The sequence below is a fragment of the Oratosquilla oratoria genome, chromosome 7 (genome assembly GCF_046742065.1).
Source record: "Oratosquilla oratoria isolate Oo_2021 chromosome 7, ASM4674206v1, whole genome shotgun sequence".
Lineage (NCBI taxonomy): Eukaryota > Metazoa > Arthropoda > Malacostraca > Stomatopoda > Squillidae > Oratosquilla > Oratosquilla oratoria.
The window spans coordinates 22,736,160-22,756,159 of NC_134783.1; the positions used below are offsets into that span (position 1 = coordinate 22,736,160).

The window sequence follows — 20,000 nt, forward strand, 5'->3', positions numbered from 1 at the left end:
CCTCTCTTCCCTCCCCTCCTTTTCCTCTCCTGCCTGCTCACTCTAATAACCCCTCTATTCTATATCCTCTCTCCCTTCCCCTTTCCTCTTTTTTTCTTCTCTCCCCTCTTTGACCTCCCTCTCCTCCCTCCCCTCCTCCTTCCTTCCCTCCCCTCCCTCCTCTTTCCTACCTCCCCTTTCTTATCTCTCTTCCATATCTCCCCTATTCTCTTTCGTCTCTCCTCTCTCCTCCTGTATGAGATATTGACTTTTATGTTTTATGATGTCAATATTGTAGGACCTTAGTGATGTCCCATGTTATGACGTCACTCAGCTTTCTTTGAAGACTGAAGACTAGCCTCCACTCAAAAAAGGATTGCTGATTACCTGTAACTTTTACCAAACCTACGTTCTGCAGATTCTCTCTTTAAATATTCCCTTTGCCAGTTCTACGATTCAAATTTTTCGAGGCACTATTACCCAACGAAAAACATTCCTCCCCTCCCTCCCTCCCCCCTCCCTCCCTCCCTCCCTCCCTCCCCCCTCCCTCCCTCCCTCCCCTACCCTCCCTTCTCTTCTCCATCCTCACCTCTTCTTCTTCCCCCTCTCCTTCCCATGCTCCCTTCCCTATCCACTCTCCTATTTCTTCTCTCATTCCTCTTCTCTCTCTCCTTTCTCCTTTCTCTTCTCCTTCTACTATCCTCTCTCCCCTCTCTTTTCTTTTCTCCCTCTCCTCTCTTCTTGATCTTCTCTCCTCTCCCTCTCCCCACTCCCCCCTCCCCCCTCTTCCTTACCCTCCCTTCCCACTCCAGGACATTTTCCTCATTGCCCCATTGTCCTTCGTTTCATTCCTTGCTCCTTCCTTCAATTAATTATTCATTTGTTATTCTTCTCTTGTACCCAGTGCTGTTTCTTCCAAGTTTGAATGTTCCCTTACTTTTTTCGTTCTCTTTCATAATTTACTTTATCCTCCAATTTCCTTTCGTCTATCTTCCTCTTCCTCGTTCTTTGACTGTTCATTCCTGCCTCTCCTCTTTTTCGCCCCCCACCTTACCCCCTCTCTCCTTTTGGGTCATTTGCTCTGTCTTTCCTCTTTACTCTCTATCCTTTCCTCTCCCTCCTCTTTTCCTCCCTCTTTTTTTGCTTCAATTTCTATCTCTAACCCTTTCTAACTCTTTACCTTTCCCCCTGTCTGACTCCCTCTCCTCTCTTTGTTTCCTCTTTACTCTCTATCCTTTCCTCTCCCTCCTCTTTTCCTCCCTCTTTTTCTGCTTCAATTTCTATCTCTAACCCTTTCTAACTCTTTACCTTTCCCCTTCTCTGACTCCCTCTCCTCTCTTTGTTTCCTTATTTTTTTCTCTCACTTCCTTCCTCCCTCGGCGCCTTTTCTTGCGATAGATCCAACCGTCGACACATTTTCTTTTTCTCCCATAGGGACCCTTTGTCTATTCTTCAGCCCTCTCCCCCCCTCCCCTCCCCCCCCCACACACTCCGGTCCTGTTGCTCCCTCCAGTTTTCTTTTTCCGTTGTCGTCTTTTCCATCCATGTCACACTAATTGCCTGACACGTTACCTGCTCTTCTCCTCTTCCTCTCCTCCTTGGCCTCCTCCTCCTCCTCCTCCTTCTCCTCCTCTTATTACTTCTCCTCTTTTAATTCTTATTCCTACTCCTCTTTCTCCTCCTCCTCCTGCTTCCTTTTCCCTTCATCCTCCTACTTCTCTTCTTCTTCTTCCTCCTCAACCTATTCTACTCCTCTTCTCCCTCCTCTTACTTCTTTTCTTCTTCCTAGTTTTCCTCATTCTCCTCGATCTACTTATCGTTCTATTTCTCCTTCTTCTGCTTCTCTCCTTCCTCCTCCTACTTCTTCTCTTTCTCATTCTTCTTATTTACTTCTCTTCTTCCTCCTTCTACTTATCCTTCTCCTTCTCTTCATCCTCCTCTTCTCCTACTCGTCCAGTTCCTCTTTCAATTTCTCCATCTCTTCTCTTCCTCCTCCTATTTATACTCCTCTTTCTCCTATTTTTCCGCTTTCTTTTCCTCTTACTATATCTTTTTTTCTCCTATTTCTTCTCTTTTTCTCCTATTTCTTCTCCTCTTTTTCTCCTTTTCTTCCTCCTTCTCCTACTTCCCCTACTTCTCTTTTTCCATTTCACCTTTTCCAATGCATTCTACTTCGACTCATTATTTTCTTCCTCCTACTTCTCCTTACTCCCCCTTTTCCTCCTTCTCCTCCTCTTCTTCCTTTTTCTCTTCTTCCTCCTACCTCCTCTTTCTAATCCTACAACTCTTTCTCCCTCTCTTACTTTTCTCTTCTTTCCACTATTTCTCCTTCCTCCTATTACTCCTCCTCCTACTACTACTATTTTTCTTGCATTTTTATTTACTTTTCTTTTTGCATTGTACTTCTCTTCTTCCTCTTCCTACTTCTCTCTCTCTCTCTCTCTCTCTCTCTCTCTCTCTCTCTCTCTCTCTCTCATACACACACTTACACACATGCATATATATATATATATATATATATATATATATATATATTTATATATATATATATATATATGTGTGTGTGTGTGTGTGTGTGTGTGTGTGTGTGTGTGTGTGTGTGTGTGTGTGTGTGTGTGTGTGCGCGCGCAATCTTCTTGTATCTTGAGCTTGTCCTACGATTTTAGTGTTTTCGACCATGGCCTGTCTGGTAAGAGTGTTGTTGTGAAATTCTGTGTGTCTTTGGTGTGCTGTTTTGTAAATGTAGGCTGATTCTTCTTGAAGGAAAACTGGATACTGCACTACTAAACTTTCAAGAAGACACACAGAATTTCACCGCAACACTACTCTTACCAGACAGGCCATTGTCTAAAACACTAAACTTATAGGACAAGTTCAAGATACAAGAAGACTGCAGATTCTCAAAACCCTCTACATCTAATAGAAAATGCCTTTCATGAACCTTCAAATACAAGATTTCATGGCCATCCCGTCTGCTTGGCAAGATGTGTTCTGCTCGAAGCCCTCTGCGCGACAGGTGACCTCACCTGCCCGGCACCTCGTTCGATGTTCGTGATTGGCGGGCGCTTGTGCGGCCGTCTAGCTCTCTTATTGGTTCCCTCCTCTACCCTCTTCCCTATTGGCTATCTGTTTACTACCTATTGTTATCTCATGTGTTTCGACCTTTGTCATTGCTTTTGACAATGTACACAGTGTACGAAATGTCAAACCCCACTAAACTCCACTCTTCCTCTTCCTGAGTTTGAATCATGTTCTTCGGAACAGCGGTATGGACATTATCCACGGAAGCCAAGTCTTGAAAATATCCACAAGAAAATCATTAATGCATCTACTACAATTTTCTTCAATGAAAATATTATGTATATATATATATATATATATATATGTGTGTGTGTGTGTGTGTGTGTGTGTGTGTGTGTGTGTGTGTGTGTGTGTGTGTGTGTGTGTGTGTGTGTGTGTGTGTGTGTGTGTGTAAAACGTAAATTCATGAAGTAAAGGATCATATTCTTGAGTAAAACTGACTAGAAATAAGAGTAACTAGGCATCAAGATAAATCTAATCTTAGAGAAGAAAGGCAAAGAATTTTACCAACCATGCAGTCAATGAATGTAGTAACTTTCGAACATGAAGCCACGTGAAGAAACCAGCAGATGATGATGACACAGAGATAGATTTCCGGAGTGAAACGGTGGAAGATAGGTCTGTTAATATATCCAATGCCAAGCAATAGACCCGATGTATTCTACTGAATCGTCTCGTGTTGGACAGGACAAAACCTGTCGTGCGGTTGAGCGACATTGCACCCACATTGCTTTTGTCGTTGGACATTTGTGTGCAACAGCCGGAAGCAGGCTGCTGACACTATCGTCATTACTATCTGACGGATAGCGTCAACAGCGTCAAATTGGAGACTTGGTTTTGGTGCCTCGGAAACTTTGAGGAGGCCGGCAGGATGGCGGCCAGTGGTTGTTTGAGGTTAAGAGGGGGCGCGTTCGATATTCGTGTGGCTATATGTTTTGACTTAGTTATTATTCATCTGGTCATGTCTATGCGCTGGTGGTGTAATCGGGGTTGTGCTAGTCTCGCACTCTCCTGGTTGTGGGTTTGAATCCCGCACTCCTCTCCGATTCCCTGCAGTGACTGTTATCTACCCTCAACAGTCCCCAAAGTGCAGAAAGCAAGCAGGGGTGAGCAACCTTTATTAGTGAGCGTGACAACATCGTCCGATTTTCGATGCAAAAACTTTCTCACGTGCCAGCCGAAATTAATCGAAACATATTATCATCCACTATCTTTTAAGTATTGGGTGAGCCTTTTGGAAAGTAAAAATAAATAAATAAATAAAATAGAGGTAAAAAAAAATATATATATATATATATATATCGTAATTGTGATTTGTAAGTCGTGTCAGATTAAATATATGTAAAATTTAATTAAGTAATTTTTACTTAAAGACAATTTTTGCCATTATGTGCAAATCTAGCTGTCATATAAAGTCACACAATTCAAAGACATCAGCAAAATAGTAGACAATAGTTCTTAATTTCACACAGGTTGAACAGTAATGTATGATTATGGCAAGTCTACTGGACAACGGGATTCGCCATTTTTAATGTAATATTTTTAATACCATTCGTGAACAACAGGTAACTGAAATATCCTATTTGTGTTCAAAATTTTCACTTTCCAACTCAACCTTGAAAATCCAGTCAAAGCAATCTGTAAGTAGCTTGGTTGAAATCGTATAGCCTTGTACTCCTTTCTCAAATTTTATTTTATTTCTGTATCTTTATGTAGTCGTATTTGAGCACTATATTCTGCGTCAATGTTCTCTAGAACCTTCTCTCTCTACTCTGTTGAGTCAAAGACTTTTAGTAATCCGCACAATATAAGCACAAAACATTATTTTGTTTTGTTGTTTTCGCAGTTAGGTGACTGTAGAGGGTCTATAAAAGAGAATCCACTTTTAATCTTTTCCTATTCTTTACATTAGATTTCATCTAAAACTTTACATTGTCTATTTGTAAAGATCTTAGAAAAATCTTTGTATATATTGAATGATTAACTAATAGTTTGATTACAGTTAACATATTTCTAGTCTTCTTTCTTGTGGAATAAAATCGCTGGAACTACGTCAGGATTCAGGGACGATTTCATTCCTTATACATTTGGTATACAATTGAATTAATATATAATGAATCTCTTTCCCTGTGTCTTTCAGAATCTCTATCTAGTTGCCAACTTCTCCATGCTTTTTCCTCATTTCATACCTTTTAGTGGGACATTACTTCTTTACTTGTAACTTCTGGTATGATATTAATATATAAAGATGAATTTTTCAAATTGCTATGCTATTAATAAAATTACTTTCCTCTTTTTGCCATTGTTTCTATGCATTTGATAACATTTCCATATCTAGTTTACAAAGAAATTATCTTTTGTCTCCCTAATCCGTGCTTTGCTTATCTGAGATTTTTCTCTATGTGATCTATGATTCTTTCCTGTGACCTCTGCCTATAAGCTTGCCCAATACACCTCCGTCACCCCTCCTGGTCTGGATTTGCCCAACCTTCCTTCGATTAATCAGATCACTTGATAATTTGGAGTGTTCACTTTCTCTTATAGGTTTAGTACTCGGCTGTGTTATTTATCAATTCTTTTCACCATACTCCATTCCTTGATCTTGTTTTTGGAGAGATACGTGTCATTGCGATGTCCCTTTCTCTGACCCCTCACTTGTAATTATTGTTTTCATGATCTCGGTCATTCCTAATCACATATCTATTTCTTCCACCTTGATGGGTTTTTTCACTCCTGCTTCTTATTATATGTTATACTTTCCCTCACCCGACTGAGTATCAATATTTCCAATGAGTTTAGCTTCGTTAAATCTTATGTCTGATTCTCTCTCCTTTGGAGAGTAATTTTCTCTACTTTGCTAATATAAGTATATTTTTATAGACAATTTATATTTTTCTTAACTATTTTTTTCCAACTCTCTCTCTCTCTCTCTCTCTCTCTCTCTCTCTCTCTCTCTCTCTCTCTCTCTCTCTCTCTCTCTCTCTCTCTCTCTCTCTCTCTCTCTAGCTATATATATATATATATATATATATATATATATATATATATAGATATATATATATATATATATATATATATATATATATGCAGGAAAAACACTGAAAGCGTGTGTTCTTGAAAATGCAAGGTTGACCACGAAGAAAAACTATTAAAGCAGAGCGCTTTCGTGTATATATGTACCTATATATATATATATATATATATATATATACATGTATATACACACACATATATATATATATACATATACATATACATATACATATATTTCCCTATCCACAGGTTCCCGAGGCATGCGACGTATTCGAGGTATCTGCGCAGGAGAGCACTACCCGCAAGTATGAGGGTGTACTAATCCTTCGGCAGCCACTCAGCTACACGCGAAGATCGGCCTACGAGTTTAAGCTCATTGCCCACGTGAGTGTGAAGCCATTTTGGTCGATGGAATGAGGCCAGGCTCAGTAGCTCGACGTGAAGGAGCCTCTCATCGTAGCTTGTTAAGTTCTCATTAATTTCAAAAAGGATTTCTTTTGCACTATTGCAGTTACTTAGCCCTACTGTTTCTGTACTCATACGTTTACTTGCACACACGTGGACACACGTTCGTGTAAATATGTACACACAAACCGGCACGCACACACAAGCGCGCGCACACGCACACACACACACGCACATACACGCACGCACACGCACACACACACACGCACACACACTCAGACATAAATCTACTTATCATATCACACACGCGCGCGCGCACACACACACACACACACACACACACACACACATACACACACGCACGCACGCATGCACACACACACACACACGCACACACACACACACACACACACACACACACACACACGGACACATACGCACGTACACATATGTACGCACACGCACACACACACGCACACACACTCAGACATAAATCTACTTATCATATTCGATTCATCGTCTCATTTGTACTTTGTGCGATGAATTCAGAATCTAAAATTGTTGTTTGTATTCTAATATTCCCCCGTGTTCCCCCCCTTCGGTTCCGCCGCCTGGCCGTTCCTCACTGGACTTTACCTGTGCAGGATGGGAAGCACAATCGGAGTACGACGGTCTCCCTGCGCGTGGGGGACGTGCAGAATTCGCCGCCCGTTTTCTCGGGGTCCCTGACCGGGATCGTAAGTGAGGACGACCCCATCGGCACCCTCGTCCTCCACCTGCAGGCCAGCGACCAAGACGCAGGAAACCCCAGGCCCGTCCTGTACCAAATGATCGAAAGTAAGTACTACTCTGTAGCTTGGTGGCACCAGCCAGAACAAAGGTAATAGGCGTAAGCAACAGTGTAAGGCTCAATTGAAACAGGTTTAGTCACCTCGCCTTGTGGGCAGGGTGCAAGTTCCTCGGCTGAACAACGTCGCCTGGCTGGCATTAACCACAATGAAGGTACTTCAAGACATCCGTAGCAGTACTAGAGGGTTCAACACTTTCGGCATAAGGCTCTTACCTTGAGCTGGATCAATTGAGAATCAGCTTTAACCCCATCAGTACAGGGTTGGGTGGGGTCTCTTGTCATGAGTGCTGAATAAAAATTGTCTGGTGCTGGATAAAGCAAAGTCCTTAAAGTGCACATTCGTGGCGGAATAGTGGGGGGGGGGTCGGGGTAAAGTATCCCACATGGGATATTTACAGACTGTTCTGGCTAAGGATTTTTTCCAGCTCAGATGAACTTCTGACTGTCAAAGGATTAATAGACTATTAGGATCGACTAGCATCAGTTACCTCAATACGGTGTTATTGTGTTTAGACTTTAGATGAATATCTGACCATTTAAGTGACAATGATATATACCATCACATACTCTCTCGATCGAGGGTGCAAATTGATAATACGAAGCAGATTTCACTACTGTAGTCCGGCAACCTAAGCTAATTGAACATGTGAGACTATCAACACCCTTCGTAATTTCCTTTTGTGCAAAGAGTAGATGGTTATATTTACCCTTAGACAATAGAAGTTAGTTTCCCTCGACTGAATGACATTGTTTGGTAGCACCCAGAAAAGAAAAGAAAAAAATATATAAGAATGGTTCCGGTTGTCTTTAGGTTGAGATAGGTTCTCACTCTTGGATGGCGGAGAGGATTGGGTGGATGGTTTCCTCTGCTGAATAAAATTGCTAGGCAGCAGGCAAAAATGCGTATCTTAGAACGATTCCAGCTGTCTGTATATCAAATAATTGATAACAGAAGAACCTATATGGATGTCACCGTCTTGAGGTAGTTACAGACTGTTAATGGCCCAAAGTCTTCCTCTCCCTACCTTGGCCGGAGTCTAAAGGGTACATTTACAAGATCTTTTCTATCCTTCGTGTGGACTTTTCCATGTGACATTATTTTTTGTTTTTTACTTTTCCAGACCCTTTCGACTTCTTCCTTCTGGATCCGGAGACCGGGGAACTTAGGACCGGCAAGCCTCTAGACAAGGAGGCTCTCTCCTCTCCTGACGGTGTTGTCAGAGTCAAGGTCAAGGTGAGTGAGTTGTAGAAAATTGATCTAAGTTGAATAAAGGCTCTATGGGGTCAGATTTAAAACAGTGACGGCACCGTTAGATACTCATTCGAGATTCTTTAAATATTCTTAGTTCATTACCAATGTCGTAGGCGCAATTATCTATTCATATAAGCTTCTTTTTGCATCCATTCCCAGAAAACTACGTATTTCTCAGGATATTTTTCATTACCCTAAGACATTTAGTTGGTTCCCTCACATTACGGTTTGCCTCCACATTCACTCCTCCATTCCCTGCTACATGTGACCCCAAATACTTAAAACTATCCATTTCCTTTAACCTCTCTCCTTTAAGACTTACCTCAACTTACTGCCACCCTTTCCCGTTATGCACCTCATCACCTACATTCACTTTCAACTTTCTCCTATCACATACCATGCCAAACTCTTCATCCTCAAACACCTCATCACCTACATTCACTTTCAATCTCCTCCTGTCACACACCTTCTCAAACTCCATCACTAACTGCCATAGACCCTCTTAGGGCTCAGTCACAAGCACAAATTCATCAAGAAACAACAACTGGATAACCTTTCACTTCTCTTCTTTTCCTATAACCATCTCCAACATTCTGCCCATCACTTTAACATTTACCTACCATACCACTCCATCCATGACACATTGAAAAGCCACTGGGAAATAACGCGCACCTGGCGCAGTCCCACCTTCACTTTAATATACTTACTCTATTCCAAAGTACATATATATATACACATACATGTGTGTGTGTAATATGGTTTGGTAATCTGTATGTTCATGAGTTACAGCCCATCTAGTCATAGGACGGGTGGTCTTTCCTCTTACTTATCTTCAATTGCATTTCATTATCCTCTGCACCACGAATCATCGCTGTCTTCCCATCCAGGCTTACGAAGTATACCCTGGTGGAGTGGCCGTCGGGAGCCGCGACTCGGAGACGTTGGCTGAGGTTACGATCACGATTCGCGACGTGAACGACGAGTCCCCCAAGTTCAACGGACGCGAGTACACGGCCGAAATCCCCGAGGGCGTCCCCAACGGCACGCCACTCCCGAACCTGGACATGTTCGTTCAGGACACCGACGTGGTAAGTATGGCGGCCAGCAGAGGGAGGAGGCCAGGGAACTTGTTCTCCATATCTCTCTCTCTCTCTCTCTCTCTCTCTCTCTCTCTCTCTCTCTCTCTCTCTCTCTCTCTCTCTCTCTCTCTCTCTCTCTCTCTCTCTCTCTCTCTCTCTCTCTCTCTCTCTCTCTCTCTCTCTCGCTCTCTCTCTCTCGCTCTCTCTCTCTCTCTCTCTCTCTCTCTCTCTCTCTCTCTCTCTCTCTCTCTCTCTCGCTCTCTCTCTCTCTCTCTCGCTCTCTCTCTCTCTCTCTCTCTCTCTCTCTCTCTCTCTCTCTCTCTCTCTCTCTCTCTCTCTCACTCGCTCTCTTTCTTTCTCTCTCTCTCTCTCTCTCTCTCTCTCTCTCTCTCTCTCTCTCTCTCTCTCTCTCTCTCTCTCTCTCTCTCTCTCTCTCTCTCTCTCTGTCTTTCCTTCTACCTGTCTCTTACCATCCCTATTTCACCATATCTTTTTCTATCTCTGTCACTTCTGCTTCTATGACATTATAGTTGTAAAACGGTTTCTTCCATTGGGGCTTTGATCTGCCAAGAAATTATCGCTGAAGAGAAATCACTCGGGATGTCCACACTTGAGGTACGTCGGTGATTCGTCTGTGTTCCCCACAGGAAAAATATGAAAAAAAAATATATATATATAGAGAAATGATTCCTCTTTAACCCGAAGATGGGTCGCTTCCCCTTAGCAGAATGCAATAGCCTACCAGAAGAAATTCACGGGCATCTAGGCCGTGAATAGTTTGCGTGGAAAGGGATTTTGTCTAAGTAGTGTAGGCCTCTTTCGGCTGACTGAAATCGAGTGACGGAAGCCAAAGAAAATGTGTAAATTGCCTGTGTCAGAGAAAAAGTTCACGTTTTTTTTCATATGTAAGAGATAATTTTGTCTTTCTTCTTGCAGCTCGTTGTCGCTTTTTTTGTCAGTTTGGACACGACACGTGTCTGCTGTATCATGAAATAAGAACCCTTTATCGCAAGAATTAGAGTAGATTTTTTTTATATATCACATTATGGGCAATCAAGTGTTTGATTTTTTTTTTTTTTGACAGTTTGCTCTGTTTTGTAACTGATCTCGTTATGAACCGTAAAGGTATTCTGATGGTATCCTCTTTCATTGTATACCATTGGCTCACTTTTCTCTTCAGGGCTCGAACTCTGTATTCAGTCTGCGTCTGCTGGATACATCCGGGATCTTCAGCGTGGAGCCCGAAGTGGCCTCGGGGTCTTCGTCGGTGAGCATACGCGTGGCGCGTGGACCCCTCGACTACGAGAACCCCAACCAGCGCAAATTCATCCTTCTGGTTGTGGCCGAAGAGACGCTCACCAATCCGCGCCTCTCCTCCACGGCCACTGTCACCGTCTCCATCACCGACATCAACGACAATTCGCCACAGTTTGAGAGGGTAAGGCAGGAATCCCCCCCCCCATACCGGAGGGGCAGAATGTGTGTATTTGCGTGTTGGTGTATCTGTGTATGTGTGTATGTGTGTGTGTGTGCGCGCGTGTGCGTGCGTGTGTGTGTGTGCGTGTGCGTGCGTGTGTGTGTGTGTGCGTGCGTGTGTGTGTGTGTGTGTGTGTGTGTGTGTGTGTGTGTGTGTGTGTGTGTGTGTGTGTGTGTGTGTGTGTGTGTGTGTGTGTGTGTGTGTGTGTGTGTGTGTGTGTGTGTGTGTGTGTGTGTGTGTTTTCTCCCGTGCTACCTTAGGGAAGGGGTTGAAAGTTTCATCTGCACTCCTGGGTGGGAAACCGACATGTCTTTGTGCTAAACGACACAGGACATGTGATATGCTATGGGAGCGCTCACCAAAGCTTTGTCCTTAGTACTGTGAAAAAAGACTTGATGATATAGGACTGAGAGGTACACCATACCCCAAGAAAACCCACATGCAAGACAGGAAGCTAATCCATTTCCTTACATCCTTCGTCAGGAGGCATACACGGCACTTGTGTCCGAGTCTGCGACGCCGGGGACGCTGGTTACGACCATCTCGGCGCAGGACCGCGACAAGGGCATCTTTGGCAAAGAGGGAATCCAGTACTCCCTCTTCGGCAACGGAGCAGAGAAGTAGGTGATGCAGAGGGAAAGGGAGGAGGGTGCGTCTCATTCTTCTTTCCCTTTTCCTCTGGTTATTTTTTTTCCCTTTTATTTTATTTCTCTTTGTTCACCTTTCTTTCCTTCTATTTTCCAGACTTTTTCTCCTCCTTGTCATATTTCTCATCTTCTAGTGGTGTTGGTTACAAACCGAAACGTTTCAATTAATGTGTTCATACTTTGGGACCAACGATGAAAATCCGAATGTGGAGGCTCTGCCAAATAGACGTCGGATAGAATAATCTCTATGAAACTCGTTTTTGAATCCCATCAATGCTCATACCTCCATGTAAAGACAAAGTTATGAGAGGCTTACATCCGGTCTCCTAATCATATCCAAGATCTCTACAAATTTTGATGATCTCTTTTGTATCTTTTTACATAAGGAAAATTGATAATCAGTGGCAAATCTCCTCCTACTTTCAGTCAAATTTATAGACAGAGATCCATATTCATACTGATAATTCTTGTCTTGAGTTTCTTTAATTTGTAACTGGCAGCCCCACAGTGATTGGCAATGGTTCCCAGTTCCTCCCAGAGAGAGATCTGGAAAAAAGTAGGACTGTTATCTGTGTTGTATTAGTGTAGAATTGTTTCTATGCCTCTGACTTATAGTAGCAAGAGGAAGCGATCACCCATATGTTGTCACATCTCCTTATCTGAAAAAGGTGAAGATAAAATGGTCAAAACTGATAGGCATATTGGCCCTAATTCGGGGACCGAAGGGCTGCACCACCACATGGATCCGAGTTGTTGATCCTGTGGCATATTTCAAGGAATTTATTATGATTAAGACCTCAGCAGAGGAGGTTACTGTATCGGAAGAAAAGATACACATTGACTTATGAGGGCTGAGTGTCCGCAAGTTTCCCTTGCTCTTCCTTCGAGCCCCACAATTCTTTATTTCATTAACCATGTTGCTGTTGTGGCGCACTTCTCATATCATTGCTATGTCGAAAACCGAACAATCTCATCCAGGTGAGGGGCCGGCTCGGGGGCCAAAACAAGATTTCGGTCGATCAAGACCCATTTTAACCACAATCAGCCTTTCAGCTGAACGAGATCATTGGTAATTAGCCGGGGGGGGGGGGAAGAAAAGAAAAATCATCCAACAAGAGCATGATTAATCAAGAGAGTAGAGAATATCTACTAATGGGGGCCAAGAGTCCATTTAGGAAAGTCGTACTGGCAACTGTGGTGTGGCATGTTGACTCCCTGTCAGATAGTGTATTTTGGAAAAAAAATGATATTTTCAATAATTCAAAACTATTTGATTATTTTTTCGATTTGATTAATTACTTAGTACTTACCCATTCATTTTTTTTTATAATTTTATTCATCTTTATCTTATTCATTTGTTTATTTATTTATCTATTTATTAATTTATTTGTTTATTGACTGGTTGATTGATTTACCTACTATCTATTTACTTACCTATTTTTCATCAAATATATACATTTATTTATATACAACGAAAATGGAGACTGACCTAAAACAGTTAGATTATGTGTCATAGAATACATTGATTGTTTATTGTTTGTCATTTGAAACGCAGACTTCGCATCCTTTTGGGTGGACGATGAAAGGTGATTTTCCTTGTGCTCGCCCTTTCTTCTGAAATATCTTTGCATAACCCTGACAATTGCGTAGCTACTATTACACCCGTTGTGGCCCTACTAAGACAAAAACTCAGCCCTCACCACTACTTCTGTCGCAGGTTCTCTGTAGATAAGAGCTCCGGTGTGATCACGGTAGCCCTATGCACGACTCCCGGTTCAGGCAACTGTCTCGACTACGAGGAGAAACCCACTTACTTCCTATCGTTCCAGGTGAGTTTTTAGGTATCCAGTAAGTGTATATATATATATATATATATATATATGTATATATATATATATATATATATATATATATATATATATATATATATATATATATATCTGTGTGTGTGTGTGTGTGTGTGTGTGTGTGTGTGTGTGTGTGTGTGTGTGTGTGTGTGTGTGTGTGTGTGTGCGTGTTCGTGTTTGTGTGTGTACATATTCCTTACCCTACTAATGATCTTTGCATCGCCAGTGAATAAATTGACATAAATGGTCAAATCAACTATCATGTCATTGACATGTGCCCAGAGCGTTACCACTGCTAACACTGACCTCTTTGGGATTCTACTAATAACTTTCCATCCCTTCATCCTGGCCTCTACTACTGTCCTCCATAATCTCTTCTTCAGAATATCTCTTACCAATTGAGGTTCCACCTTCTATAATAATCTTTCAAGAGTGGTGATTACCTGCACACCAGCCATACTTGTCAACAGAAGCAAAGTAATACCGAGATATGTGTTCCACACACCAGCATTTGAAGCACCAAGGCTGTTCATCTTTCATCCTTCGAAAATCGCACAGTGGTAGACAAGGAAGCTGAAGTGATGTTCTGTAGGCGGTGGTTGGGAGAGGATCCAGACGATAACAAGGCGGTTGGTGGGTGTCCCGTGTTGGTAGAAGCGGTTCGCGCTGTATACGCCCGGAAGATTTTATGCTTGGGATGGGTCAACGCCGACATGGTAGCGGATGACGAGATATCTGGGGAATTTACGTGGTCTATCAATCGAATCCTAAACATTGAGCTTCAAGGATAAGAAATTACCTTTCGTGGCACTCTCAATTATCTCGGTATGTCTACGTGAAATCTATGCATACCAGGTGACAGCATACATTTTCACCTCAGCTAACTCCGGATTGAGCCTGAATGACTTGGCAATTTCAGCAAGCCAGAAAAGTTTTGTATCTATTGCTGGGTTCTCACGGAAGATGAATTTAACATAAGTAGTTCTCGGAGAGAAAACAGGGAAGGAACTGGCAACTAGGGTAGGTGAACTGTGGGGGAAAGAGAGCGTAAAGGTGAGAGAGTTACCGGAAGCCGTGGGCTGGGAGTTCTTGTCGTACTTGAAAGATTTATAAGCTGGAAAATAGGATTCGCTCATGTTCATGAAAATAGGATTCGCTCATGTTCGAATTCTGGTCTGTAGAGCGTTTGGTGGCCGTAGTGGCGGTAGTGAAAACGGCGATGGAGGCGGCTGCGATGGGGGCTGCGGTGACAGTGGTGGCAGTAGTTGCAGTGGTGATGGCGGTGGCGGGCTGGGTAGCAGGGAGCGGTTACTGCCATGGTGTGGTACCAACATATTCGTGAATTGGCAGTGAAGGTCAGTGTTGTTCAGTGATGTCCTGGTCGTCACTGAGAGCGAGGTCGGCATCAATATCGGTGAGGGTGACAGGTCCAGAATAAATCATGTTGCCTCAGCAATATGGCAGAATGTAGTCAACTGGTGTTAATGGGGGTGCAATGACGTGGCTATGACGTTAAGACACGTCATACTCCTCGTACTGGGCATCCGCACACGGGCGGAGCACTGGACAGGAGTGTTTTGGCCAAGGATAGGATTTTCTTGTGGCAAATATTGACTAAGTCCTCAAAACTACTTATACCACAAGATTGACCCCAAGTACTTACCGTTGTGCTCAGCTAAGACTGCAAGACGGTAGCTCACTAGAGCTTCTATAATTTCTTCGAATTGCGGATGTGTTTACATTCAGAGTCAGCAATGACCGATCTAGTAGACGTGTAGAATGAAAATGGAATAAGGCGTGTCCAACGGTTCATAGAAGTGGCAAAAGGGGGGGTTACTTGTCGTTTCCTGTTTCGTTCTCGAAGAGAAAGAAATAGAAAAAGAAGAGGAAGAAGAGGAGGAGGAGAAGAAAAAAAGGGAAAAGAGGAGGAAGAGGAGAAATCGTCACGAGTCCACATGACCTTTTCCTCAGCACATTTTCCTTTGCGACCCCTTCAAAACAGTGGCGCATGTACCTTTTTCAACTATCGTCCGTTGCCAAGCCCACCCGACGGTTTTAGTCGGTAGACGGATGAAATGAATCCAGATATATGTGTGTGTGTCGGGGAGGGGTGGGTGTCTCTAGTGATTGACACCACAACAAAAATTGAGGTAGACATTACGTCACCGTGTTGAAGAGGCCAAGGCAATATGCTGAGAGGAGGGCCACGAATCTTGCTGAAAACTCTACTCTGTGATTTTTAAACCTCTTTTCTTTTTCCGGACTTTCTATTCAATTTGCCATATCCCCCTCCCTCGAGAATGTTGTGTGCGGTACGTCGGAAACATGATTCCCCTACTCAGTCAAGAGGCATCTTTATTGGATGGGCAGCAGAGAGGACTAGTAGGAAGTAGGATTTATATATATATATATATATATATATATATATATATATATATATATATATATATATATATATATAAATATATTTATGTACATACATACATATATATATATGTAAATATATATATGGACATATATATATATATATATATATATATATATATATATATATATATATATATCTATATATATATATTATATATATATATATATATATATATATATATATATATATATATTATATATATATATATATATGTACACATATATATTTGGAAATTGCTCTCCAGTCATGAAAAATGCTTTATGACTCTGGTATGTTGGATTATATTGACCGCATAAAACTTACGGAGTAAAGGAGGAGGTGGTACTTATCCTTGTATTCAGGCTACTTTCAGGCTATCTTATACAATTGTGTGATACCCTCTCGGAAATAAAGGGACTTAGGAAAGATATGTAAGGAGAGTTAAGATCAAGAGGATGATGGAATGGGACGGTACGGACGGAGGATTAGTAGGACACTGGAAAGACTCCGTCAGATACGGATGTGCTGACCAAAGGTGGATTTTAGGGAACGAGGGACCCTGCCTACTTGCCTGCCTGGCTAGTTGCCTGCCTGTTTGCTTGCCTGTCTACCGTAGTATAGTACAGTCGTTGTCATTTCGCGCCAGTCGGCCACTAAAGCCAAGACCCTTCTCCTTATTAGGACGTTAATCCCTTTCACTGCGTTTTAACACTGGGTTTGCTCTAGCTGTCTTCGAATGTATTCTGACCGATGGAAACTCCTCCTCATCCTTTTATGCGCTTAGACTCTGGAGCAGGTAACAGTCACTACTAGGAATCGGAGAGGAGTGAAGGATTCGAACCCACAAGTATGCGAATGCGAAACTAGCACGTTTCAGATTACGCCACCACCGCACATAGTAGTGCTGATTATGGAGAATAATGGTGATATGTATATTTGTATGAATAGAAGTTATCGTCCAACCCTAAGAAAATTATGATCTATCTAAACTGCCAGGGTTGAGGCCGTCGTGGCAGCAGCAGCAACAGAAATATGGAGATGAGTTCCATCCTCAACGGCCGGGCGATCGTCACTTGCCGTGGCGATCCACTTGTATTGGGCAACTAATCGCCAATTCCTGATTTCATCACCGCTTAAGACAACCCTAGGAGGAACAGAGCTTTGGTGCTGCCAGGTCGCCGCCGCAAACTGACCTGAGTTAACCGCCCCCCCCCCCTTCGCTGCCGAGATGGTAAAGGGAAGGGCGAGTTGTCACTGGTAGCGTGGCGACGGTTGCCAGAGTAAATGGAAAAGTGCCGCCCTTTCCGGCGAAAGGACTCTTAGACCGGCCACACACGTGCAGTTCAAACTGACAGTTACAACTGTTCAGTTATAACTGTCAGTTGAAACTGCACGTGTGTGGGTGTCTCAGTGATACTGAGATACCCACACACGTGCAGTTTCAACTGACAGTTATAACTGAACAGTTGTAACTGTCAGCTTAAACTGCACGTGTGTGGCCGGCGCTAGGGTCAACACAGGGTATGCTCAATGAAATGAATAAATAGATGAATAACTAAATAAGTGAATAGATAAGTAAAACAGACAAATAGATAAATAAGCACGAGATGAATAAAAATAAATAGAAAAATAAATACATATTAAATAAACAAATAAAACAATTGTTGTCTTTTTATACAGTTTCTGCTCTGGACAATGCCAAATGATTTCATTCACCTTTTGAGAGTTACCGGCACTGAATGGGTTGACTGACAGACAATTTCAAAATATTCGAGTATGTCATAGATTATGCAATTCTCCATTAGTTCCTTATATAAAATATTCTGGTATCAATCAGACTTAAATCCGTAAGTGGTTTTCATCTGGTATGAGCCCTGTGGTTGTGGAGAGTTTCTTGCATTTTATCGTCGATAACTAGCACTTCTGTTCTTGGGGACATTGAAGAGATGGAGTCATGGAGATGGGGGAGGAGAGTTAAGTGACAGAAATTAGGGACAATAGAAATGATTAGCATTTTTCTTTGAGTGAAAAATATTTTCCTGTCATACAAGGATTATGCGTAACTTTGATTCGTAGGGGTTGTTACTAATTTCCCTGATTTCTTATAAAAACACACAAGACAACTTTCATGTAATTTACGTGACCAATAAAGGATTTTATTTATTCATTTACTTATTTATTATTTAAAAAACTGAATTAAATCGCTCGGAGACGGTGCTTCCCATCCGTCCAGACCCACATTCGTCTCAGGTGTCCGCCCAACCGTGCATTTACACTACACTTCACCCTACCCCATCTATTTTCGTTAGAAAAACATATTTCGAGCAATTACTACCTCAGAAATTCTCTAGTTTTATGTACCATGAAAGAAAAATAACACATTTGTCTTCATAAATATTCGCTCCTCTGCATATGTTGAAACATAATTTTTATCGCGTTACTTGAAACGTCTCGCTGGCAATTAAGTTGTCAGAAGAGTATGAAGTAGGATGCTGAATGGCAGGAATATAAATACGTATACAAATCTGTGTGTATACGTGTTTATTCATATATTTAACAAATGAATAATAATGGGGTGTTGAGAAGACAGACTGAAATAATTTGTTCCTGTTTCTGTTTTATTCCTCCTTTTTTCATCAATAGTTTTCTATTCATACGATTGATTTGGTAATAATGTTAGGAAAACCATTGAATGTGAAGAATTGATTGAGAAAGGAAAGGGTAATGATGGCCGTTCTTTTCCAAGCGTCACAAATGGGAAGGGACACCTTCACTGACTATTCTAAAGTCTCGGGAAAAATCTTGTAGATGCTGCAGGTTTCAAGAACGTCTTTACAATTTTGTTTTTATCCACTTGTTCATTTTTTCCAATTAGCGTGCAGGAGCCTCTTCCCTTTCGAGGACACTGGTACTCGTCTTCCATGCCTGCCTTGTCTGCCCTGTCATTAGGCCTTTGGGTCTATTTCTACTGGACCTTTTATTTGGTACATTTTTGTGTGGTCCTAATCTAACTTAACCCAATCTAACTTAACCTAACTAAACCTAACCAAACCTGATCAAACCAAATCTAACCAAACCAAACCTAGCCAAACCTAACCAAACCTAGCCTAACCAAATCTAACTTCACGTAACCAAACCTAAGTAAACCTAATTAAACCTAACTTAACCAAACCTAACCAAATCAAAACTAATTTGACCAAATCTAACTTCACCCAACCAAACCTAACTTAACCTAACCTAACCAAACCTAACCCAACCAAATCTAACATAACCTAAGTCTAGCTTAATCTAACCAAACCTCTCCTAACCTAACCTAACCAAGCCTAATCTAATCAAACCTAACCCAACCCAACCAAACCTATCCTAACCTAACCAAACGAAGCAACCTAACCAAACCAAACAACCAAACCAAACCTAACCTATCCTTACCTAACCTAACCTTACACTTGACTACGTTGATATCATTCTGTAAATCCTGAAGCCCAAGACATCTTTCCAGGGTAACCATTATCAAAGAAAAGAATTGCCATCATTAAAGAGAAAAAAGGACCAAGGAAATAGAAAAGTGAGAATATTTTGATAAGCAAAAGATAGAAACGAGAACGTAACATATTGAAAAACGCAACAAAATGTTGCAGCAAGAATTCTCGAGCGCATGTTCAGTTCCACATGGAAGAACGTACATACGAACGCATTCATTACTTACTTGTTTTGGAAGAAAGAGGACCGTACAAAACTAGGCTGGAGAATGTAAACAAAGATGGCGGGGAGACAAGAAAATCGAGTGTCGATATATCATTTCTAGATTTGAATAGCATCGTTATTATCTATCTGTGGTGATAATGTATTGAGAAGGCGTACCATAGACAAAAATATATCTATAATATAAAAAAGAAGAAGAAAAAATGTTGTGTTTGCGTTTTACTGGAACGATACTAAATCA

The 20,000-nt window shown here is 41.8% G+C and overlaps 1 protein-coding gene across 3 annotated transcripts in view; it reads left to right on the forward strand.

Annotated features, from left to right (window-relative positions):
- Cad87A (cadherin 87A) overlaps positions 1-20,000 on the forward strand; it is a 324,473-nt gene that overhangs the window by 210,405 nt on the left and 94,068 nt on the right. For all 3 annotated transcript variants that reach the window (XM_076187818.1, XM_076187819.1, XM_076187820.1), the window contains 7 exons: positions 6,343-6,477; positions 7,143-7,335; positions 8,470-8,582; positions 9,488-9,688; positions 10,860-11,117; positions 11,640-11,776; positions 13,521-13,632. In XM_076187818.1, coding sequence (XP_076043933.1) covers positions 6,343-6,477; positions 7,143-7,335; positions 8,470-8,582; positions 9,488-9,688; positions 10,860-11,117; positions 11,640-11,776; positions 13,521-13,632 — 1,149 coding nt within the window. The remainder of the gene's footprint in view (positions 1-6,342; positions 6,478-7,142; positions 7,336-8,469; positions 8,583-9,487; positions 9,689-10,859; positions 11,118-11,639; positions 11,777-13,520; positions 13,633-20,000) is intronic.